The 23,587-nt window shown below is 38.7% G+C and overlaps 1 protein-coding gene across 2 annotated transcripts in view; it reads left to right on the top strand.

The window, feature by feature from the left end:
* Positions 1-21,920, top strand: part of usp24 (ubiquitin specific peptidase 24) — a 169,995-nt gene extending 148,075 nt beyond the window's left edge. For both annotated transcript variants that reach the window (XM_080195353.1, XM_080195352.1), the window contains exons 58-67: positions 365-467; positions 2,802-2,902; positions 3,323-3,436; positions 6,713-6,778; positions 8,390-8,456; positions 10,744-10,822; positions 12,000-12,075; positions 12,534-12,620; positions 12,885-12,995; positions 14,006-21,920. In XM_080195353.1, coding sequence (XP_080051479.1) covers positions 365-467; positions 2,802-2,902; positions 3,323-3,436; positions 6,713-6,778; positions 8,390-8,456; positions 10,744-10,822; positions 12,000-12,075; positions 12,534-12,620; positions 12,885-12,995; positions 14,006-14,068 — 867 coding nt within the window. In that variant the 3' untranslated portion in view covers positions 14,069-21,920. The remainder of the gene's footprint in view (positions 1-364; positions 468-2,801; positions 2,903-3,322; positions 3,437-6,712; positions 6,779-8,389; positions 8,457-10,743; positions 10,823-11,999; positions 12,076-12,533; positions 12,621-12,884; positions 12,996-14,005) is intronic.
* The last annotated feature ends 1,667 nt before the right edge of the window (positions 21,921-23,587 follow it).

Raw genomic sequence — 23,587 nt, 5'->3', positions numbered from 1 at the left:
TCTGTCTTTGTATTCAGTGAATCAATTGCATTCTGGCATTTTCCTAAGTTTCTTAACCTTGGATGAGGCAGAAGAAGAATCCAGAGGCTGGTAGTCATATTTTACATAAATAACCACAGATGACACCAGCAATATTCAGGACAGGAAACAGAATTAATGCTTCAAGCCTGTTTTGATTGAGGAAAACTAATCTGAAGCATTAATACTATTTCATTCTCCATAGATGCTGCTGAGTATTTCAGATGTCCAGCATCTATCATACTTCGCTGCTGAAATATTTGACCTTTTTCACACTTGTAATGGCATGACCCTCCAAATGAATCTTCACTGTTCAACACTAAATATAGCTTTGTTTTTCTATTAGAATCGACGCTGGAGCTCAGCACAGGCCCGTGAGTTCTGGTATCTTCATATCGCTTTGGCATCACTAGTCCTACACTCAGACATTTCGTCTTTGTTGACTGTTGGTGAGTTGAGTTTTCTTTCTTTTAGAGACTAATTTGTGTAAGTCTGCGGTCAGTAAAATGTTGCCAGAAATTTAAGAATCATTGAATTGTGGATCCTTGAGCAACTTTGTGCTTCAGATTCCATGTTAGTTATTGTTTGCTCAGAACTTGAGGAAATGATCAAAGAATAGGACTATAATCTGCGGAGTTGAGCGACTCTCCAGGATTTAGTGGAAGTGGGGTCTTGAGGATAGATGTAAAACCTTTGATTAGCAAGTTGACTGAAGTAACTGACTTGCCAGTATGATTGGAAACCTGTATGGTGAATGAAATGTCATGATCCAAGATAGCACCATAAGTAATCATATTCCTGGAGTTAATGAGGTCTTGTGCGATAGATTATCAGGGTGGGTATAGAAGATGCAGCTGAGTGGGGACAGAAGGTTAAGAACATCCGACGAAATGGAACAGGATGAGCCGAAGTCCAGGTTAAAGTTGCTGCCAGTGAGTCACTCAGACAATAAGCTAATCAGTGAGAACATTGAAGAGGTTTAAGCAAGGAATATAGCATGGTTTGCAGGTGAGAAATACCCATTTTGAAGAAATAAATGGTTAGATAAAGGATGAAATATTCAAATAAAGAACAAAGTTTCATAGAAGTTGTATTGCAAAATGTAGTACTCTGTAAAAATAAATTGAAGTGATGCTTACTCCTGGGAAAGTTGCCAAATTCATTTTACGTTTTGCTTTGCTACACATTACTCAACAATATTACATGAACTGTGGTGGCTCATAGAATCCTACAGTGCAGAAAGAGGTCCTTTGGCCCATCGAGTCTGCACCGAACACCATCCCACCCAGGCCCCACCCCCATATCACTACATATTATAACCACTAATGCCTCTAACTTATGCATCCCTGGACACTAAGGGGCAATTTCTTCGCGTGGCCAATCAACGTAACCCGCACATCTTTGGACTGTGGGAGGAAACTGGAGAACCCAGAGGAAACCCATGCAGACACGAGGAGAATGTGCAGACTCCACACAGACAGTGACCCGAGCCGGGAATCAAACCCAGGACCCTGGAGCTGTGAAGCAACAGTGCTAACCACTGTGCTACCATGCCACCACTCAAGTAATGGTTGTTTATATGAGTCTTAGGAGTGTAAGCTGTTCAAATGCATCCTTTGCAGGATGGAATGTTATTGTGAATTGAAATTCTGGCCATTTTTCCCAACCTGAAGAATGTGCAAAGGATTTCTAAGGACTTTTAAGTTCCAGCTGCCACATTCTGGCTCAGATAAATGAACTTAGCATATTGGGATGGAACCATTCTGATCTGTGTGGTTTAGTTACTCGCAGGATAGATTTGCTGTATGAAAGAGCATCGTTAAATCGCCCTTCCTACACTAGACAGAAGCAATTTCTGTACCTAATCTACCACTTCTCCTCATGGATAGTGAATATACAACTTGTTACTGCCTCCTATGTAAACAGTTCTCCATGTTTCACTATCCAAAAGAATCACTTACTTTGACTTCTAATTTTATGCAGACTTTCTCTCTCTGCTGTTAGGGCTGGGTATTCGTTATAGTAGATCACCACAAATGGGATGGTGAAATTCTCCTAAATTGCCCTCAACATAATCCTGTCAACTGTTAATTTCTTCAGGAGTGGACAGAAATGGAGAGCTATCTGCTCCTGTTTGAACCAGAGCAAGCACTGTAGGGATTTCAATCCTATGAATGTAGATGCTTTCAGTTTATTACTCTTTTGTAAATAAATAGTGATCAAATGATAATATCGGAGGTTGCCCATACCATGTTAGGAAACTTGTCCATTAGTGCTCTTCTTCTTCTTCAACTTGTTCTTAGTTTCTCAAAGAAGTGTTTTTTAAAAAATGTTAATTTCTAATTTTTCCCCCTTCACTTGTAGTTGTTTTGCACCATTTACTGTGTCTATAGCAGGGGAGGGAAGGTTAAGCAATTTGTCATCTTGCCCAGTCACTGGGGAGTGATTGAAAGTAACCAGAAGAGACCAACTTCAATGCATTCCTCTCCCTGTTTATGTAGATTCTGCTGTGAGCTATTAAATGTTGCAATTGAAATCCAAAACTTTGCAATATTGGAAATAGTAAATGCAATGTCAAGTTCTACTGGCGTCAATACTTTGCTTTTCTAAGTTAAATGTCAGTTGCTCCCAATGTGAATTATTCAATGTTGAGTTCATTAAAAAGAAGTGATTCACTTCATGTTAGCTGTGTGCTTTAGATTTGGGAACAAAAGAACTTGTATTGGAAAATAATAAGTGGAAGAATACAAGCAGTATATAATATGTTTGTTTTTTGGTTCAAGATCCTGGGCAGTATAAATGGCATACACCAACCCCACAGGTACCTTTGCACCAAGATGTAGAAACTCTCTTCAGACCTGAAGGACAGGCCTACTTGCTTGAGGTATTTATTGTATAATCTCGAGGAAAAGATGCAGCTTTTTTTTTAGTACTCTAGAACTCTACGTAGGGAGTTAAGTGGTATTTAAAATGTTTACATGTGGTCCTAAAAGTAGAGAAGAGGCAAATATAAATAGTTATCATCAAATCAGTAACTGGAACTATTAAACTATATATTGAAATCCCTTTTTTATAAATGACGTGCATTTTCTAGAGTCTTAGTATAGTGTGATGTTTACAGACCTGAGGGCAGCTCTTGTGCCTTTCCATCCAGAAGGTGCAAATTCCTGTAAAAATGGAGCAAAATAAATGCTAGAATTCTTGACACAAGTTTAAAAATAAGACCTGCGCTTCTGTATGAACTTGTGGTAAACTGTAAGGAGGAAGTAATTTTTTTTATCTGTTGCTTTTATGTTCTTTTCAGGTTATGTATGCTATGCGAGAGCTGACTGGATCTTTGTCAGTCATCTCTGAGATGGTGACTTACTGCTGTTTCTGCAATGAACACTTCTCTTTGCAGGTGTTACAAACAATTAAGGTAAATGATGAGTATTTGGATACAGCATTTTATTCTTCAGCATTTTCCTTTGCTTTTGTTACTCACAAAGTGAAAAGATACCTTTGATTCAACATGGAACATTTCCACATCTTCCAGTGTGATAGAAAAGATGCTCTACATTGGAACACACAAGATGCATACCTGTTGCATACAAGATATTTCCCTGGCACCTTGGACATTTAATAATAACTAGCAATAACAGTGTTGTGAGGTAAAAGTGGTAAGCATTTAGAAATGCACCGGTTAATTAGGAATAGTCAGCATGGCTTTGTTGAAGGCAAGTTACATTTGACAAATTTAGGAGTTACCTTTGAAGAATTGATTGGATAGATAAGCTAGGTAGATATGAACTGTTGGAAGACATTTGACCAGGTATCTGATTTGATTTATTATTGTCATGTGCCTTTCTATACAGCGAAAAGTATTGTTTCTTGCACCCTATACAGACAAAGCATACTGTACACAGAAGAGAAAAGGAGAGGGTGCAGAATGCAGTTTACAGTCAAAGCTAAGGTGTAGAGACATTTGGAATCGAGTTTTAGAAGCATAAAACAAGAGTAAAAGAAAGAATTAGCGGGTATGTTGGGCACAGCTCGCAAGAAGTTGCCATGTTTCGGTGCTATCTTGATGAACTCTGTTAAAATTCAGGTAGATGGCAGAAGAAAATGTGGCAACTTAGATTGAAAGTTGATCAATAGACAAGAGATAATAGGTGTTGCTCAAGCTAGAGGAGAGTTGGAAGTTGTGAATTTCTGTGGTCAGTGTTGGGTCTGCTTTTATTCAGAGTAAGGAAAGAGGTTAAGAGAAATGTATTTATACAGAAGGTTGTTGGAGCATGGAGTGCTTAACACAAGAAGTGATGGAGGCAGAGGCCATTGTATCTTGAAAAGAAAATTAGATAAATGCTTCAAATGGAGGAAGGCAAGACAATGGGAATGCTATAAGTAGGAGCACTCTGAAAATGAGGAGGATAACAAAGATATAAATATGATGTGGGCAGAGGAGGGAACAGGTTGAGTATTGTTCCTTTGAGCTTTGCACCACACAATGCAACAGAGGCTGTTAAAAGCACTTGGTTTTCAATGGCTTTGATTACACATTTAGCTGAGAAAAAAAATGACCAACTTCTTGAGATGTCCCAATCTAGTGAATCTTTTAAACTTATGCTGTTCAGGTTTAAACGTCTGACTCCTGTTAAAATGGTGGAGGCGGAATAGAGGTAACTCCTTGACAATGACGTCAACGAGTAATTTTGGCAAGAAGTATCACTCAAACCTGCACTGATCTACATAAGAACATAAGAAATAGGAGCAGGAGTAGGCCATCTAGCCCTTCGAGCCTGCCCCACCATTCAATAAGATCATGGCTGATCTGTCGCTGCTCAGTTCCACTTTCCCGCCCTCTCCCCATAACCCTTAATCCCCTCTCATCAAAAACCCATCAACCCGCGTCTTAAAAATATTTAGCGAGGCAGCCTCCACCACTTCAACGGGCAGAGAATTCCAGAGATTCACCACCCTTTGAGTGAAGAAGTTCCTCCTCAACTCTGTTCTAAACCGCCCCCCTTTTATCTTGAGGCTGTGCCCCCTAGTCCTACTGTCTTTTTTGAGCGGGAAGAGTCTCTCCACCTCTATCCTATCCATCCCATTCATCATCTTATACGTCTCAATGAGATCTCCCCTCATTCTTCTAAACTCTAACGAGTACAAGCCTGCTTTCTTTCCCCTTTAATTAAACCTCTTAAGAAGACCCTGTGTTAACTGAAATAGTAAAAGAATGCACCCTCATCTTTAGTGGGTCAAGAACCATTTGATAAAGTAACAATTGATTTTTCTTGTGTTTTGAACTAATTTGGGAATATTTTCTTAATTTGTGGTTATGTATTATGGCTATCTTACAGTCTATATCCTGTCATAAATGTTATTGTCTTGAACTGACGCTTCTGATCTTGGAGAGAGTGCAGCCTTTTGTAGCATTTTACGGGACAGTATGGTGGCACGCTGATTAGCACTGCTGTCTCACAACATCAGGTATTAATGTTCGATTCCCGGTTTGGGTCACTCTGTGTGGAGTCGACACGTTCTCCCTGTGTCTGTGTGGGTTTCTTTCCATAGTCCAAAAGACATGCTAGTTGAGTGCATTGGCTATGCTAAATTCTTCTTCAGTGTACCCAAAGAAGCACCGAAGTGTGGCAACTAGGGGATTTTCACAGTAACTTCATTGCAGTGTTAATGTAAGCCTACTTGTAACACTAATAAATAAACATAAATCTTACATCCCAGTTGGAGAAGGTTAACTGTACATCGGCAACTTCTAACCCAACAGGAAACGCACAGAACTTAATTAGATGCTCAGCTTACGCCTTGGCCAATAGTAAAGTCAGATGACATAGTAAATTGGAAGCAAATACAAACCTGTCTATTTTCCATCAGGCAAATTAGATTAAAGTACTTCCCATCTCTGTCTATATATGGAACCATAAGAACTTGTCTTGGTAGCTTTCCCTCTATGAATAATGTGCTTATCTTTGTGGGAGTTGAGCTATCAGAATTTGAAGTCCATATTGAAAGTGAGTGAGAAATGAATTGCATTTATACAGTGCCCATCACAAACCTCCCGTGCTAGAGGAATTTCACAGTAGCTTCATTGCACTGTTAATGTAAGTCTTTCTTGTGCCTAATAAATAAACTTCACTTCAATTTCACTGTTCTTTGAACAGAGTCCTTGCAATATAATCACTATTATAAAATAGCAAAATCCACACACATCTAGCTCCCATGCTACTTTTTGAATAATGCCATGGGATCTTTTCCATCCAGCCTATGTGATAGACAAAAATTAACCTTGGTTTAACCTCGGCACAGTCTAAATCACATGGAATAGAATTTGTATCCACGTTCTTCTAATTCAGGCAAACTATTTCCGTTGAGTCATGGTTAGTGCCCAATTATATGCATGCACTTTTATATTTTGGATTCCCAGCAATTTGACAGACTTTTATCCTTGCAGTATTAACATGATTTCAGCCTCAGCCTTTGAGATTCAAGTACCATGTTCTTACTGTGGCGCTGTATTGTTTACCTGCATTTTAAGTTTGATCCTTTCAAATTTAGTGCCTGAGAAGGATTGCTTATTTTGCTATTTGTGTGTTTATTAGGAGCTTCTAATAGCATTAAAAAGAAGTTCACTAGAGAATTAGTTTCAGTTTGGTTTGGCTTTTCATTACTTCTATTGTATCTATTCCCTGTTGCGTAGAATCAGTTGGAGACAGCTCCACCTCATGAACTGAAGAACATCTTCCAGTTACTGCATGAAATTCTGGTAAGTGAGATACTGTTCTAATCGATGCCTGCTTTAGACTTTTGTGCAAGAAGATGATAAATCCAGTGGACGTTTCTTCTTGGTGTCCACAAGCTGTTGTCAAAATGCAAATGGTTAAAGTGGGTCAAACAACTTGTGGTTTTCAATTTCCTTAAGTGCTTCTTTGTTTCTTTGTCCTATCATGGAACTCATCCCATACCAAAATTACTGTAGAAAAGACTTGGGACTGGCTCCTCTTCCTCCAATCCCTCCCCAAACCATTTTTCTTTATGAAAGTGAAAGTGGGACCCTCGGGCATTTTTTTTTTTCAGAATAGTATTTCCAGAGTTCGGAACAGATTATCTAGGAAGAAAGAGATCAAATGAAGAAACAGGATTACGCTAACAAATGATGTGGAGGAATGATTGTTATAAAGTAAATGAATTTTGTTTAATTGTGGCTTCAATTTTGTTCTGGCCAGAAGCAACAGTAACTGGCTGGCATGTTGCACAGTTGACGATGGTGATTGACAGTACAAAAAGTAATCAATTTTAACCTTTGGGTGGCCAGTTGGCAATGCTGCAGGAGCCCACCCACCCTGAGATGAAGAACCAATATGTAAGAACATAAGAAATAGGAGCAGGAATAGGCCATCTAGCCCTTCGAGCCTGCCCCGCCATTCAATAAGATCATGGCTGATCTGAAGTGGATCAGTTCCACTTTCCCGCTTTCTCCCCATAACCCTTAAATCCCTTGTCTGTCAGAAACCTATCTACCCATGACTTAAATATATTCAGCGAGGTAGCCTCCACCACTTCAAGGGCAGAGAGTTCCAGAGATTCATCACCCTTTGTGTGAAGAAGTTCCTCCTCATCTCCGATCTAGACTGCCCCCCCCCCCCCCCCTTATTTTGAGGCTTTGCCCTCTAGTCCTGCTATCCTTTCTAAGTGGGAAGAATCTCTCTACCTCTACCCTATCTATCCCCTTCATTATCTTATACGTCTCTGTAAGATCCCCCGAGCCTTCTAAACTCCAACGAGTACAGACCCAGTCTATTCAATCTCTCCTCATAGGCTAACCTCCTCATCTCCGGTATCAGCCCCATGAACCTTCTCTGCACTCCCTCCAAGGCCAATATATCCTTTCGCAAATGCGGCGACCAAAACTGCACACTACTCCAGTTGCGGCCTCACCAGTACCCTGTACAGTTGCAGCAAGACCTCCTTGCTTTTATATTCTATCCCCCTCACTATAAAGGCCAACATTCCATTCACCTTGATCACCTGCAGACTGGGTTTTTGCAGTTCGTGCACAAGGACCCCCAGGTCCCACTGCACCGTAGCGTGCTGCAGCTTTTCACCCTTTAAATAATAATCCCTCCTACTAATATTTCTACCAAAGTGGATAACCTCACACTTGCTAACATTATACTCCATCTGCCAGGTCCTCACCCACTCGCTCAGCCTATCCAGATCTCTGTGCAGACTTTCCGTGCCTTCCACGCAATTTGCTTTTCCACTCATCTTCGTGTCATCAGCAAATTTCGTTACCCTACACTCAACCCCCTCCAGATCATCTATGTAAATGTAGAAAGTATTTATTGGTAACTTATTCTCCTTTCCCCTCTCTAAGGTCATTGAAGATCCATTGCAATCTCGTCGCTTGAAGTTTGCTTTCGAGTCAGATAAAGGTCTACTAGGTATGCCTTTGTTACTTATTTTCACTCCCCCGATCATTTATTTGTTTCCCCACTAAATGTTGTTACTTATACTAGGGTTCAGTTTTGCAACGCTGACAATCTTCAGCATCATTTTCAGGGAGCTAGTCCCCATATAATTCTCCCAAAGGCAGCATCACCTTGTGTACATATCACTTTTAACAAGGAAAACATCCCAAGGTACTTCATAAAGGTGTAACTGGGCAATAACCAACATTGCATCAAAGGAGATTTTTGGAGGGATGATCAAAAGCTGGGTCAAAAAGATGAAATTTAAGCGAGATCTTAAGGAAGATCAGGGAGGGGTGGAAGATTTTCGGAGAATTTCAGAATGTGGGACCGACAGTTAAAGGTGTAGCCTTCAATGGCTGGTTGAATGCACAAGAGCCAAATTGTGTGTTTTGATGGATGCCTTTTGGGCCAGAGCAGCTTACAGAAATTTGGGGGTCAGGGAGTAAGACCATAAAGTCATTTAAACATAAAAATGAACAGTTTAAATTGGAAACTTGGAGGATTGAAAGCAATGGAAATAATGAACTAGAATGACGAGGTGTTTGGATAGGATAGGGTAGCAATGTTAAGGATGAGTGGATGTTTACTAAAGGTGGAATGCTAGTCAAGAGAGCATTGAATAATAATGTCTGATGGAAGAGGATTATGGTTGGATTAACGGAATGTGGGTCGCCATGAAGATAGAAGAGAAGATGGAGTCAGAAGCTTGAATTGGATAGGATGTTAAATTTGCAATCAAATTGATTCATCCTGAGACTGTCAAGAGAGGTTTGGAGCCATTGTCAATTTTATAGAATTTGTGGTGAAGGCTAAAGCTAGCTTCAGTCTTCCCCATCTTTAAGAACAAAGAACAGTACAGCACAGGACCAGGCCCTTTGGTCCATCAAGACACAGATGCCTTTCTAATCTAATATTTTCTTGCCTCTGAGTGGTCCATATCCCTCTATTCCTTGCCTATTAATTTATCTATCCAGATGCCTCTTGCACATTGTTATAGAATCTGCTTCTGCCACCAACTCTGGCAGCGAGTTCCAGGCATTCACCACACTGTGAAAAGCCTGCCCCTTACATCTCTCTCAAACTTTTCCCCCCTCACTCTCAACCTATGCCCCTGGGTAATTGACGGTTCACTCTGGGCAAAAGAATTCCACAGATCCACTGCTCTCTGGGTGAAGAGGTTTCTCCTCAACTCAGTCCTCAAACCATGACTCCTAATTCTAACTCTACACAAGCAGATAGTGGAATCTAGAACCTTCCTGATCTATAGTGCTTTAGTTGCAGGAAATGCTGATTTTTATCAAAATTGGATATCAGCAAGCAGTCTGACCACAGCAATGCAGTGGAAAGGTTGAAAGAGGTGGCAGAGAGATTGAGCTAGATGCGAAGAATATGTAGAAGTTGATCCTACATTTCTGTGATCACACTAAAGAGCTGCATGTGAATGATGAAGAGGAAGGGTTGTATTGTGCATTCCACAGGCAATGAGGTAGAAAGAAAAATCATTGGCCGCCATCTTGTTGTGATTGGATAAGTAAGACTTGAAGTCAAGTGAGGGCAATTCAACTGAACTGGGTAATTCTGAAGAGATGTTCAAGGAGGGTGTTGTAGTCAAAACCTAGATGAGACCAAGGAGCTATGATATGCCATGGTCATGGTCATGGTCATACAGGATGTCAGTTACTACTTTGATTAGGACTGTTTGTGTTGCAGCATTTACATTGAGCATTGCCAGATTATCTCGCCAAAGGGCATCACATTAAACCTGACAATCCAATTGCACTTTTTTTAAATGAGATGATAGGCTGTTGTTTTCCTCTTGCCCTTTCTCTTTGGAAGCTTAGGCCAATTATATACTGTTACTCTGGCTGAGATCACCCCTCTAACTGAGCTGATAAAAACTCAATACATAACATGCATTCAACCTCAGCCTTCCAAGTGTGAAATACTTAGCACTGCATTTACCCATTAAGCCATGAATAGGTACATTCTTAAATATTTTTTAACCAACTGAATCGTGTGTTAGGTGTGTGTATGTGTGTGTGTTGGTGTATGTACCCACTGTTATGCACGGTGTGTACGTGTTGGTGTATGTACCCAGTGTTGTGCACGCAGCTGGTGGCTATCACAGTCTAGCTTAACCACATAACTGGTGTCCTGTGTGAACAATCTGTAACTTGTGCTGTGTCCAGCAGCACATTCTGCCACTCTCGCTGCAATCTAGATTTAAATTATTAATAGTTCTCCCCCATTTCCACAGCGCTCATGCACCAGAGTAACAATGTTGACAGCAGCCGCTGCTACCAGTGTATCAAATTCTTGGTTCTATTGGCTCAAAAGTAAGTACTCGAGCTTTAAACTTAAAATTGATTTGAAAAGATGAGCTTTGATTTTGCTAGCTCCTTATGGACCACTTGCATTTATGTAATCACTTTAACATTCAAAGACAAATAGAGGAGGTTCATTCCAGGGAAAAAAGGATCTTGTAAGAGGCTCAAGGTGATCCAAGTCTACAAGATTATGAGGGACGTAGACAGAATGGATAGTCAGAAGCTTTTTCCCAGGGTGGAAGAGTCAGTTACTAGTGGGCATAGGTTTAAGGTGCATCGGGCAAGATTTAAAGGAGATGTACGAGGGTGGTGAGTGCCTGGAACTTGCTGCCAGGGGACGTAATAGAAGCTGATGTGATAGTGACTTTCAAGGAGCATCTTGACAAATGCATGAATAGGATGGGAATGGAGGGATATGGTCCCCGGAAGGGTAGGGGATTTTAGTTTGGTCAGGCAACAATGAAGTTACTGTGAAAATCCCCAAGTTGGCACACTCCAGTGCCTGTTCAGTTACACTGGGAGAGAATTTAGCATGGCCAAATGTGCCTAACTACCATGTATTTTGGACTGTGGGAGGAAACCTGGAGCAAATACAGAGAGAACATGCATGCTCTGCACAGACAGTGATTCAAGAAATATATAATAGTCACTCAGTTCAGTGTTTTTATTGAACTGTTGAACTGAGGTGATTCACTAAGTTCTAGTCTACCTCCACACACTAGTTCAAAAATTACAGGGTAAAGGCAGGAGAAAGGTTTCTCCAATCAGCCAAGATTGAATGATGGAGTAGACTCGATGGGCCGAATGGCCTAATCCTGCTCCTGTCTTATGTCTTAACTTGTATTCCAGTTGAGTCCTACTTAAGGTTGAATGAAAAACCCAGCAAAGTTTGGTATCTGATTGTTAAGTAACTGCCCATTCGTTCTACCAGTGGCTCTCCTCTGACTAACTTGGAAACAGCTGTCATCACCCAAGGATAATTATTCCACCAGTTTATTCCTAAAATGAAACTTAAAGCAGTTTTCAGAAAAAACAAGCTTGCAGTTTAACCAATACAATTCAGAATTAAACTTGGATCCCAGAGGCAGCTATCTAGCTATCTGGATTTTTTAAAAAATCTTGATTTTGTTTTCTACCATCTTCCAAAAAACTGTAAGTAATAAGCATTTACTTCCCTCTTCAATAGATGTGCAGCTGCTAAGGATTATTTTCGGGAACATCCTCACCACTGGAGCTGGGCTGTGCAATGGTTGCAAAAGAAGGTGAGGACTGACTGAGGTCTCCTTTTGAGACTATTTGTAACCCACCAGTGTTTTGTATATAATTTCAGAATGAAGTGAATTGAATAAACCTTACATAACTAAGGAAAACTAGCTTTGATGCTGCAATTAATTGTAATATTTCTACAACAATAAATGCTCCAAATGAAATAGAGGCAACATCCAGGTAAAGAAGAAAGTGTACTATTTTCACATTTCAGATATTCCAGTGGGATTGGTAAATTATCTGATTCTTCAAAGTTGTTTATTGATGCAAGATCTGTTGACTTTCTGAAAAGTGCTTGGCTGGGTTCCATGTTGGAGCCTTTAGAAAATATTGAAGCCCTCCTAAAATACATTAATCACTTTGGGAGGTAGCCCTGTACCCTGAGACTGATGCAGCTTGTAGAATATATATATAGTTGAATTGCCTTTATCTTTTTCTGTTTCTCTCTATTTAGATGTCTGAACATTACTGGGCCCCACAAAGCAACATATCAAATGAAACTTCAACAGCAAAGACATTTCAGCGCACAATTTCCGCACAGGTATTTCAGCTTCCTCAATTCTCCATATGACAATAACTAGGATAGGCTAGACAAAACAGATCACTGTAGGGTAGCAATTTCTGCTGTCTTAAAGAGATATGATTTTCTTGTAATAAGCTAAGCCGTGTAATAAGCTTTATTTCTTCTCTTGGCTTTTGATTAGAGAAATATTTTGGGGGAAAAATATCACTAATCAAATTCGAGCCATATTTAAATGCCACAGTTAAGATTGGCAATCCTGAGACTGATCATGCTTTATTACAGGACACACTAGCCTATGCTACAGCCCTTTTGAATGAGAAGGAACAATCTGGGAGCAGTAACGGGTCAGATGGCAGCCCTGCTACAGAGAATGGAGATCGAACACTCCGGCAGGTAAGAAGGACTCCTTGCTGAAAGTTTAGACAGATTGTAACATCATATATGTGTCATGCAATTAAAATTTAGTGAAAGAAAACTAAAATAATTGAACTAAATATGGTAAGTCTGCAAAATTGGTTCCCTGATTTGGCACAATAGATTAGAGAAAAAACAAATTCTGAAAACCAAAATTTCATGAGTCCAAAGTTATTTTTATTCGAAGAATTATTTCACAAATCTTTGAAAATAAATCCTGAATGAAAAGGCTGCCTTTTCGATGAGCTTGTTAAGTATAGTGCTCCTGATCAGCATAAACTCACTCACACATTCATCGACATTGCATGGGATTATAATGGGTGCCATAGATTCACTAACTGTCTCTTCAAGGAAAGACTTGTTGACATAAGGGTGAAAAATGAAAGTATTCAAATTGATGCCTTTTCGAAGATTATACTTATCTTCCTCTTACTTTGCATTTCCAGTTTTTTAATGTTTTTCTCAAATTAAGGTAGTGTATTGGAATGCATGTGTGAGAATATAACACATGGGTGGCACAATGGTTAGCACTGCTGCCTCACAGCTCCAGGGTTCCAGGTTCAATTCCCAGCTTGAGTCACGGTCTGTGTGGAGTTTGCACATTCTCTCTGTGTCTGTGTGGGTTTCTTCTGGGTGCTCCGGTTTCCTCCCACACTCCAAAGATGTGAGAGTTAGGCCGATTGGCAATGCTCAATTGCCCCTAAGTGTCAGAGGAACTAGCTAAGGTGAATGCATGAGGTTATGGGGATTAGACCTGGGTGAGATTGTGGTCGGTGCAGACTTGATGGGCCGAATGGTCCCCTTCTGCTTTGTAGGATTCTATGATTATACTTGGCAGCCAGCACTTAAAACGTTAATGTTCTTGATGGTCAAGTGATATATTTTTCAGCTTTCCCTTTCTCTCATCATTCCGCTTGTAACTCATAAGCTGTCTTTTAAGTTAATGTGCTTGTTCCAATAATAATTCTCCTTCATTTCTTCAAACTAAGGGCTCCGAGTCTCCCATGATGCTTGGTGATTCTAAAAGTGACCTTGATGACATGGATCCATAAAGATGACTGGAATGGCCATGGGCATAGTAAATTACCGTTGCTTGGTGTCCGTTAATCTTTTTAACGGTGAAGGACTGGGCACTATACCAGATGGCTTTAGGCACCAATCGATTTGGGGAAGGTGTGCATGCACCTAGGTTGCAGACAGCAGGCCTTTTATAAACTGTTGTGAAGTAAACTTTGACAGTTGAAGCTCCAGATTTGATGCAAGTCCCTCCCCTATTCTTTGAAGGTTTTGTATGGAAATGGATAACTAGTGGTTGTGCTTGTGAATATCCAAAAAGACAAATTTTTATCGAATGTTTTCAGTAGTAACTACGGAGGATTTGAAAGTTTTGGGGAAAGGAGAGCTTGTTGATTTATGTATAATAGTTCCCAAAGTTTGGATTTTTCAAAGTAACAAAATCCTGTGTGGTATTACATTATATAGATTTAATTTTATTTGTATAATAGAACATCTGGTAATCCTGTTCAGTTGGTCACAGCAATTGTGTCTTGGAATGTTTAGTGGGTCCCAGTGTTTGCAAAGAGGATTTGAGGTTTACAAGGATGTGCTGACTCCGTACATTCATTGTTTAACCTTAATAGCAACCTGGTACTTTATTAAATATTAGTTAAATACTTTAATAAAGGCAACTTTTTCTTTTTAAGCCCATATGACTAGCAGCCATTTTCCAATGAGGTTAATACCGAGAATGTATATTTTGTTGTGAGGAACTCTAAAGTCCAATCTTTATGGCCATTTATATCATAGGGAAAGATTTTTTTGTTGGTGATATTAACTGATATTTCACTATTCATATTAATGGTATAAGATCAGAAAACCTATTCTAATCACGTCATAAAGTAGCTTATCTGCTTTCAATTTTTAAAATAACCATGTTTTAAAATCACACTTCATTCCTGTATAGAATAGATAGAATATGTAATGGGCAAGTGTGTAATATTTATTTAACTGAAGTTCACATACATTAGTTAACATTGTAGTTTCTGAAATAACTCTGACAAGTTTGGGGAAAAGGATGCACCTGAACATAGATCATTAAATAATTGGTTGAAAATACAAGGTAGTAATCAAGGCTGAGAAGCATACATGACATTGGATAGTTTATAACATGACATGGCCATGAGAAATTAAAAGTTTGAAATACCTTTTTTTTTTAGGACCTTTCTCGAGGATAAGATGCCTTTAAAGTATTTATATTTATCTATCACCCATTTGACACATCTCCAGTCAAATGGGTGGATGACTTGCTCCCAGGCCAATCCTCTTAATGTTGCAAATTGATCCATTGGAATACGTGCATACTGACCTGGCTAAGAGTTTTCACCTTCTCTTTGAAAAATCACAAGTCTTACCTTGCAGCTTCTTGTGGTAGCTCTGGTGAGATGAACTTGTGTTGTGGGGAATTGCTGGTACAGACCCACATGTGGCATTCTGTAGTGTAGATACTGATGCTTCAAACTTCCTGCACTACAGAGTATTATTTATTAGAACTATTTTTACTTTCACAGGTCACCAGTATGGTGGATGCTGATTTCCAGCATATTCCATGTCATTTATACGCTGACATCCCATCAAAGGGTTATTAATTGTGACCTATTGATTTAATATTTTGAATAATTACTACCAAACATTTATTAGACATAATACATTCAGTTATTTAATTGGTATTGTGTACTTGTCCATTACATAGTCTGTATGTGGTGGGACAGCCATATTGTGAGTGTTAGTTATGGATTTGAACAGGATGGGGAATGGAAGACAAGTTAATGTTGATGCAACATGTTGTAATCTGTGGAATGTCTTTGATTATATTACAACAAAAACTTGGCATAAAATGACAAATTAACAAAACGCAGATAAATCATTTTTAATATGATGGAATTCTGATATACTACAATAGAAATGTTGAATTTTGTAGGAGGTTATTAAATTCGTCCTTGGCTTCTAATTGGTTATTCATACCTGTTGAGTCCAGATTTCTTTTAATGTTTAGAATTTACACTTGCATTTAAAGATGATCCATAAAGATTTGACCCAAGAGATTCTCAGCTGTTTCTGACCAAGGGAGGAATGTTATCTGTGAAGTTAGTAACCCCAGTGAAAATGAAGCTGACTTATTGATGAAGAAAAATCCTGGATCTATGATTTTAATAACTCATAACTTGCAGTTGAGAGGGATGTTAAGATGAATTATGATGTGATTCTCAAAAGAATATTAATTTCCAGTCCCAATCTGTCTGGAACTAGACTGCCATTTGCTGCTACGTGATTAATACTGAAAAATTAATAATCATTATAGAGAATAAAAGGATTCAGACTTTGCAGTTAGCAGCTCAGTCCATTTGGAGTTTTGTGAAAACATTTATGTAACTAACTCACAAAAGCATCCTATTCATTAAGAATTGGATTAAGTATTAGAACAATCAGGCCATTCATCTTTTAAAATGTAATTATAACAATTGTCACCTGCAAAATATAAAAACATTGTCAATCTTTTACATGATACAATGTTAGCTATAGAGCATAGTTAGTGAGATTTTGCACCCCCTCCCAAAAAAACCTCTTCATTCTGCTAATCTTCAGCACCTCACATTATCTCTACCTGCAAAGATAAATTATTGCCTCCCAGCCTGAGTTGTAGAAAAGTTGCAATGTTATTGTAGGGCATCTGAATATTGTAATATCACTGACATTTCTACCCTCAATACTTCAATTCAAACAACCAATGAACGTACACCTAGACCTGAAATGCTTAGTCATCCAACTCTAGGATGGTGATCCTTAACCAATGTGGTCTCACTAAGATTGATTAAGATTAACCCCTTCAAACAGAATTGGAATTTGGGCTATGAATTCAGCTGCTGAAGTGGATCCAGGACAGCTAGGCTGGGGTTGCTACTTAAATGCTCTAATAAATTTTTAAAAGAATACCTAAAGAGCATAGTGCTTTAATCCCTTCACCGGCCTCTGAAAAATGTAGAATAGGTCATATACTATAGTGTTATTTTCAGACTGGATTTTAAGGATGTTTGTATCATGTTTAAAAATGAACTTTTTTTTAAGTGCTTTGTTTTGTTATGTATGTTGAACAGCTCTTTTTTAATGAAAATGGTCATTTTTGTTAAACCTCGGACTGCTACTGGCTAACATCCGCTATTCAAATTCAATTATGGTTATAGGCAGACTATGGCTACTTTAAATGCCCAACCAATGTGAACTTTTTACGTTAATTGCAAATAACAATGAAGTTAACAAAGTAAACCTGAATGAGTGTGTCATCCTGGAGGCATTTATTTTGACCTATATTTAGGTTTATGCCGGTGTAGGGTTAAGAGCACGTTGGTTTTTGTTTTTCTAATGTAGTTGGAAATTTATGAAAATTTGAGTACCTATTTGTGGATTGACTGCAGCATCACTTCTCATTACTGAATTACCAGCTGACTATTCAGTCTACCAAAATTCTACTACAGAATAATCAATTAGGATGATGTAAATTACCTCCTGGGAATCACTGGAATTCAATGAGATTGCATGGGCTGAATTGTGTAAGTGGAATGACTCTGATGAGTGAGATACACAGAAGTCAGAATTGCTGTCAGCATCCCAGTCACCTATTTAGCCTTCGTATTGTGCCAATTTATGATTTTTTTTTTGGGCAGGGTGTTGCAGGAAATTTTTGTGTCCATAATGGTTTTCTTTTTGTTGCCAATATTTCAATAAACAAGCCTTTGATCTTCTGCCTTACTTTACAGTCACAGTATACCAAGTGTGACACATCTTGGGAGTAGGGCTTTCATCAGATGATGCTGTCCACTCTGGACCACAAAACCAAAGGCACAGACGGCCACAAGTGCCTTTTTTTCCTTTTTGCTGGATCTCAAAATGAAGCCTTGACAACAACAAAAGCCACCGGGTAGCAACAATGGGATTGGTTAGGTTGGGGCTGCCCGATTAAATGTTCATCAAGTACGCAACAATTGGAGCACGATAACATTAATAACCGTAATGCTGAGGAGCAGAAATAGTGAAAATTACATGCTCATCAATCCTGACAAATATTGCTTTTAGTATCTGCTTCAAATGAATGAGTCAGTGGCAACAGGCTAGATACCAGATATGTTCTGCCATAGTTTGAACATTGACCATTTGACCGGTAAAGTGCGCATAAAGCGAGAGACTAAAATTAGTTAAAAGTTACTGGTGTTTTTGTGCCCACTTTTCATTGTGCTTATCGTAGTGAGGGATATTATTTTTGGAAACAATTTGTCCACTTTTTGGCATCAAGTATCGCTGGACACTCTAACAGGGATACTGGATGATCCATTCATGTCGGGTATCGTAGTCCAGGTGCAGAGTTCAGATTCTTCTGCCTTAGTTTCAGAAAAATGCCAGTGTAACATTTCTGTTTTTCATATCAGGTCTTCAGGCAATTCTGTAAGACTGGCTCATGTTACCATGAACCAGATTTAGAGGTTTTGAATAAAACTTTTGCAGCCAACCAAAGGTGGGGGGAGGGGAATTTTTATTATCTCCTGCGTTGGAGCTGAATGTGAATCCAGATTGGTGATGTGAACAGTTTTTTAACCAATTCCACTGCTCAGTCCTGGACAAGACATTTTTGTTGGTAATCCCAACTGTGCACTTTGGCTTGTTTAACCCAACAAGTAGGTTCCAGTAGTAATCTTTTATCTCTCCCTTGAAATGTTGTGTTCCTTCCCATGGATTCAGGTCCATGAGCTGAACAAAGTTACCAAACTTCTCCATAATATGCATATTTGAGGTACAAAGTAATAATCGAAAATGGCAGAGATTTTCACCTTTTTTGTAGAAGGGATGTCTTGAATTCAATTCTCGCTACATTCCCTTTGCTCCATCGCTGAACACCATACACAAGCCTGAGAAGTTGTACTTGGGTTGATGTGCCAAGATGGGCTATGATTAGTTCTAATAATTTGACTACTGCAGCCCAGGATCTTTAGAAATTTCTAACACTGCTTTAATATTAGTTTGTGGGTTTCTTTTCCCTCAAACAATTAGCTAAAAACATCAACTGAACAGTGTGTAATAAGAACCATATTTTCCAACCAATTGTAACATTTTGCTTCCACATCATGGTACTTCTGGTGTTGCTGGTTAAACTAAGAAATAGGGCAAACATATTAAAAGAATCACCACCAGAACAGGTTAACTTTATTACTAAAGGAGAGACGCCATAATGTAAAGTTCTTCCCCAGTTCCCAACGCAAAGATGGTGCTTTTTAAAAATTCTCCAAAAGATCATTTGTTCCAGATCAAAGCAGCCAATAGTTACAGCTTGGATTTTTCCAAATAATCTGCCTGCAATTAAATGAGCAGAAATCGGCATCTTAGACACTTGTGAATGCTGGAGTTTGCAAACTGTGTCTCCAGTCAAAAGAACTCTCATCAGGCGTAAATTGCTTTTGGGTTCAGAAGCATACGGTTGGTTGTGATCTAGCTGAGATCAAAAGTGACCGGTTTCAGCAAAGCTATTATTTATTAGAAACAAATCTTAGAGAAGATAGCTCACTTCTGGGCAGTACACAAAATATTTTAGTTGGATTGTTGTTGGTGCAGGCTCAATGGGCTAAATGGCGGCCTCCTGCACTGTAGGGATTGTATGGCTGATCAGTTATCGAAAATAAATAATCCATCTTTGTTGCCACTTCTCCCAATTGGTGCAGATCATTCCTAATGATGCAGGAGCAGAGGGTTGGAATGAGGTTTTTGGATCATGAAGCGAGGTAACATGGTCTGAGTATACCAAGATCAACAGTTAAACTGTTTTTGTTAGGTTGGATGTGACTTACCAACTTGCATAAAATTGGATTTCTCTTCCAGCCTTGTATAGCTTATCTAAATTGATTGAAGGTGACTTAGAGAGAGAGAGAGAGCTAGCTTTTAACCCTTTGAGTTCTGGACTTTTAAATTGTATTTTTCATGTCAATGCAAACAAAACCTCTGAGAATTTTGTATTGTACATGGACAATGTTTACTTTTATACCCTCACAAAGCATTCCTCTTTTCCCTGTCCCACCCCCTTTCTACAAACTGAATGCCTTATTAATCTGCTTCCAGTTAATAACTTCAAGGAATTCAGTATGTTTTAGTCTAGCATAATGATGAATGACTGATTACTGGTGTACTGTCATTGTCAGCACGATAAAGCAAAAGCTGTTGACTAGCATTTATGAATAGCATTTCTAACAGTTGCCCATCTCATTCCAGCATGTGACTGTGATGCCATGTATCTAATATAAAGCACATGAGAAATGTATGGAATCATTAAGTTGCTTTTTATTTTAAAGTAAAATTCTTGGTCTTAATTTTGATGGAAAACGCTAAATTGTACTCCGAGGGGTTATGTTGCCATAACCACTCACTGCAGTTGTGATATCTCTTAACTAAGAGCAGCATTCCCTCATAAACGGATTCCCAGACACTAATCAACACCCCAATCTAAATTTGACTTTAATTCAGCACAGTGACAGGTCAAAGAAAAATGGAAATTAGAATTCTGTTTTTCAAGCCAGTTTCTTTTTGAGATACAACTGTAATGAAAAGGGAAATTGTGACATTCTTGGTGCAACAGTGCCTTTTCTGTTTGAAATGGTCCTTAATCACAATTTGGTTACCTCCAGCGTGGACAAAAGATGGGTGAAATAATAGCTTAATAAAATACTGAAGGGCTATGCTAAGTGCAGTTGAGCTTTTTTCTGTTCAGGTCTTACACAGTCTTGATTATCAGTACTTAGTAAATCTACGAATTTATTGAAAGTCCTGAGTATAGTACTCCTTCAAGAGAATTTTTATTATAGTTTTGCTTTAATGGTCACTTAAAAATATTTTTGATTTGGTAAATGTCTTAAGTAGGTGCTGACACTAATATCCCTTTTTAAAAAAACAACCATGTTAATCATTTGATTTAGGATCATTTGATTTAAGTATGTTACAGTCCCTTGTTGAAGAGGGGAGAGCTATGTTGCTCCGTAAATTATTTAAGATCTGTACACTTCCTAGTGCCATTGATCTTATGCTGTTTAGGTGAAAACATTTATTGTTTTCTAAAAAAAAATCCCATTTATATTACCATTGTTGCTGGGAAAACAGATGTGCCATTTATGATACTGTTTGCTTTCAAAATGTTAAACTCACTTGAAAAATATGTTTCAAAAAACTGATTATTGAAGTGTTTTACTGAGACATGATGTACATTGGTTATATATTTTGCTTTCAAAATATTTCATGGAGGAAAAACAAATGTCATTGTGAAGATCCTCTCTCTGATTGGAAAAAAAATGTTATGGTCAGTGTATATTTCCTCATGGCTGCCTCTCTGTAATGACCTGACTCTGTGAAAAATGTGTTTGGTGTTCTGCAGGATGTTAACTCTTCAACCACTTTTTTAAACAAAATGCTGATGAGACTATCCCCGTAGACTTTGAAGTTGGTAGAGAGGAGGAAAAGAAGAAAATCCATATAGATTGCATGTTTGACCAACATCTAATAGATTCTGGGTCTTGGTCCATAAAGAAGACTCTTAAACACACACTGCTATTTGTGGGTGAATAGCCCATGTGTTTTGTGGGGGGGATAAATTGAATTTGTTCTTTAACCTAAGAGACAAAAAGTGCAACCAGCAAGGCTTTGTCCTTCATTCCTAAATCAATACTACTCAAGACAAGTAATGGTGCATTGTCCATATGTGTTGGCAGTTGAGTTCTGTATTGCCCAGGGAATGTTTGTATGCTGTAATGTCAATCTTCCTTTTTAAAAAAAACGGTATGAAAAGTAACTTAATAAAATAAAATGATTTTAAAAAATGAAGTGCCACCTAATGTGTTGGTTTTAATATGTAAAATTTCAAGCAACCAAGCTTGCTATGTAGTGGAACTGAGAATAGCAAAGATTGAAATTAAGATTATGCACCTTCTCATAACCCAGGTAAGCATCAAATTTTGTTCTACAAATGTGCTTGGTGCTAATCTTGATTAAACTTTTTGATGTCCTGTCAAATATTTATCTCACCAAAAGATAACCCTGCATAGCTCTTGACACAAACTTTGCAGAATGGCTGATTGCATTCTCAGATGTATTGTTTTACTCAATTGCACATAATATCGAGCCTTACTAATGGTTCCTTTGATAATTCTGTAGCATCTAGGTGAAAGCTCCTAACCTTGACTTGTATCTATAAGGCAACGATACAAGCATCACTCGTGTGTTTTCTGAGCATTATAGTTTAAGTTAAACTTGCAGCCAGGACAATGCTTTCAGCATCTGGCAACAGGGAAGAGCTATTCTACTTGAAGTCTTTCCTAAATTGGTGTGATTTCATCTAGGTCTTTCACTTTTTTTTACAAGGTATTACCAGTCATTACTAAGATAGAAATAAAGTGACTGAAGGACACATTTAAGTTTTCACCAATGCCTTTATTTATATTTGTTAATGGAATGAGAGTGTCACTGGCCAGCATTTAATCCTCATTCCTAATTGCCCTTGAGAGAGAGATGGTGAGCCATCTTGAACCTACATGGTGCAGTCCACGTAGGTAGCACAATGGGTGAATTACGTGGATAAGCCATGGTAAATGTGCAGGCTTATGGAGATTGGGGGGGCAGGGGGCAGTTGGGTCTTGGTAAGATGCTCCCTCAGAGAGTTAGTGCAGACTTCATGAGATGAATGGCCTTCTTCTGCACTGTCGGGATTCTATAGTGTAGGTGCACCCACAGCACTATAAGGGAGGGATGAAATGGCGATTATATATTTTCAACACTATTTGCCAGTGGAGGAGTTAATTTATATTATTGTGCTGGAGGCAAAACAAAACCTCATACCCATGAAGAAATTTTAGCTTTTTATTAATAAAAAGTGTAAAAAGCGTACAAAAATCAGTACAAAATTGTGCAATATGATCACACATCCTCGAAAGATATTTACAAATGTTCAGAGCAATAGTCTGGTGGAATATTGAAATATTCTGATGCTGGTTATCGCCAGTGACATCTACATCAAATCTGAATCTTTTCTCCTCAATGATTTAAAATCTGTGCACGTAAGGGATGTGTTTCTCCAGATGATGAGCTAGGGAAGTAACATGACCTTGGCTTTCAAGTTCTGTACACCAAATCTGTCTGCCACTTTCTACACCCTTACGACTGAGCTTTAAGAGACCTGATATAATGTTGGTGTCATTCACAATTGTCATGGTCCTCAGATTAGAAATGGACAAATTCTACGCAGCGAGCACCTTTTCTAATCATCTCAGTGCAGTTGGTTGGTTTGCTCCTCAGCTGGCAAACAGTAAGATTTGCAAATGAGGAAATGTTAAAGTTTATTTATTAGTCACTAGTAGGCTCACATTAATGCTGAAATGAAGTTACTGTGAAAATCCCCTAGTCGCCACTCTCCAGCGCCTGTTTGGGTACAGAGAGAAAATTTAGCATAGCCAATGCACCTAACCGGCAAGTCTTTTAGATTGTGGGAGGAACTG

The sequence above is a fragment of the Carcharhinus amblyrhynchos genome, chromosome 9 (assembly GCF_965287045.1).
Source record: "Carcharhinus amblyrhynchos chromosome 9, sCarAmb.v2.hapA, whole genome shotgun sequence".
NCBI lineage: Eukaryota > Metazoa > Chordata > Chondrichthyes > Carcharhiniformes > Carcharhinidae > Carcharhinus > Carcharhinus amblyrhynchos.
Note: the sequence above shows the minus strand (reverse complement) of the source record. Positions and strands in the feature narration are given on the sequence as shown.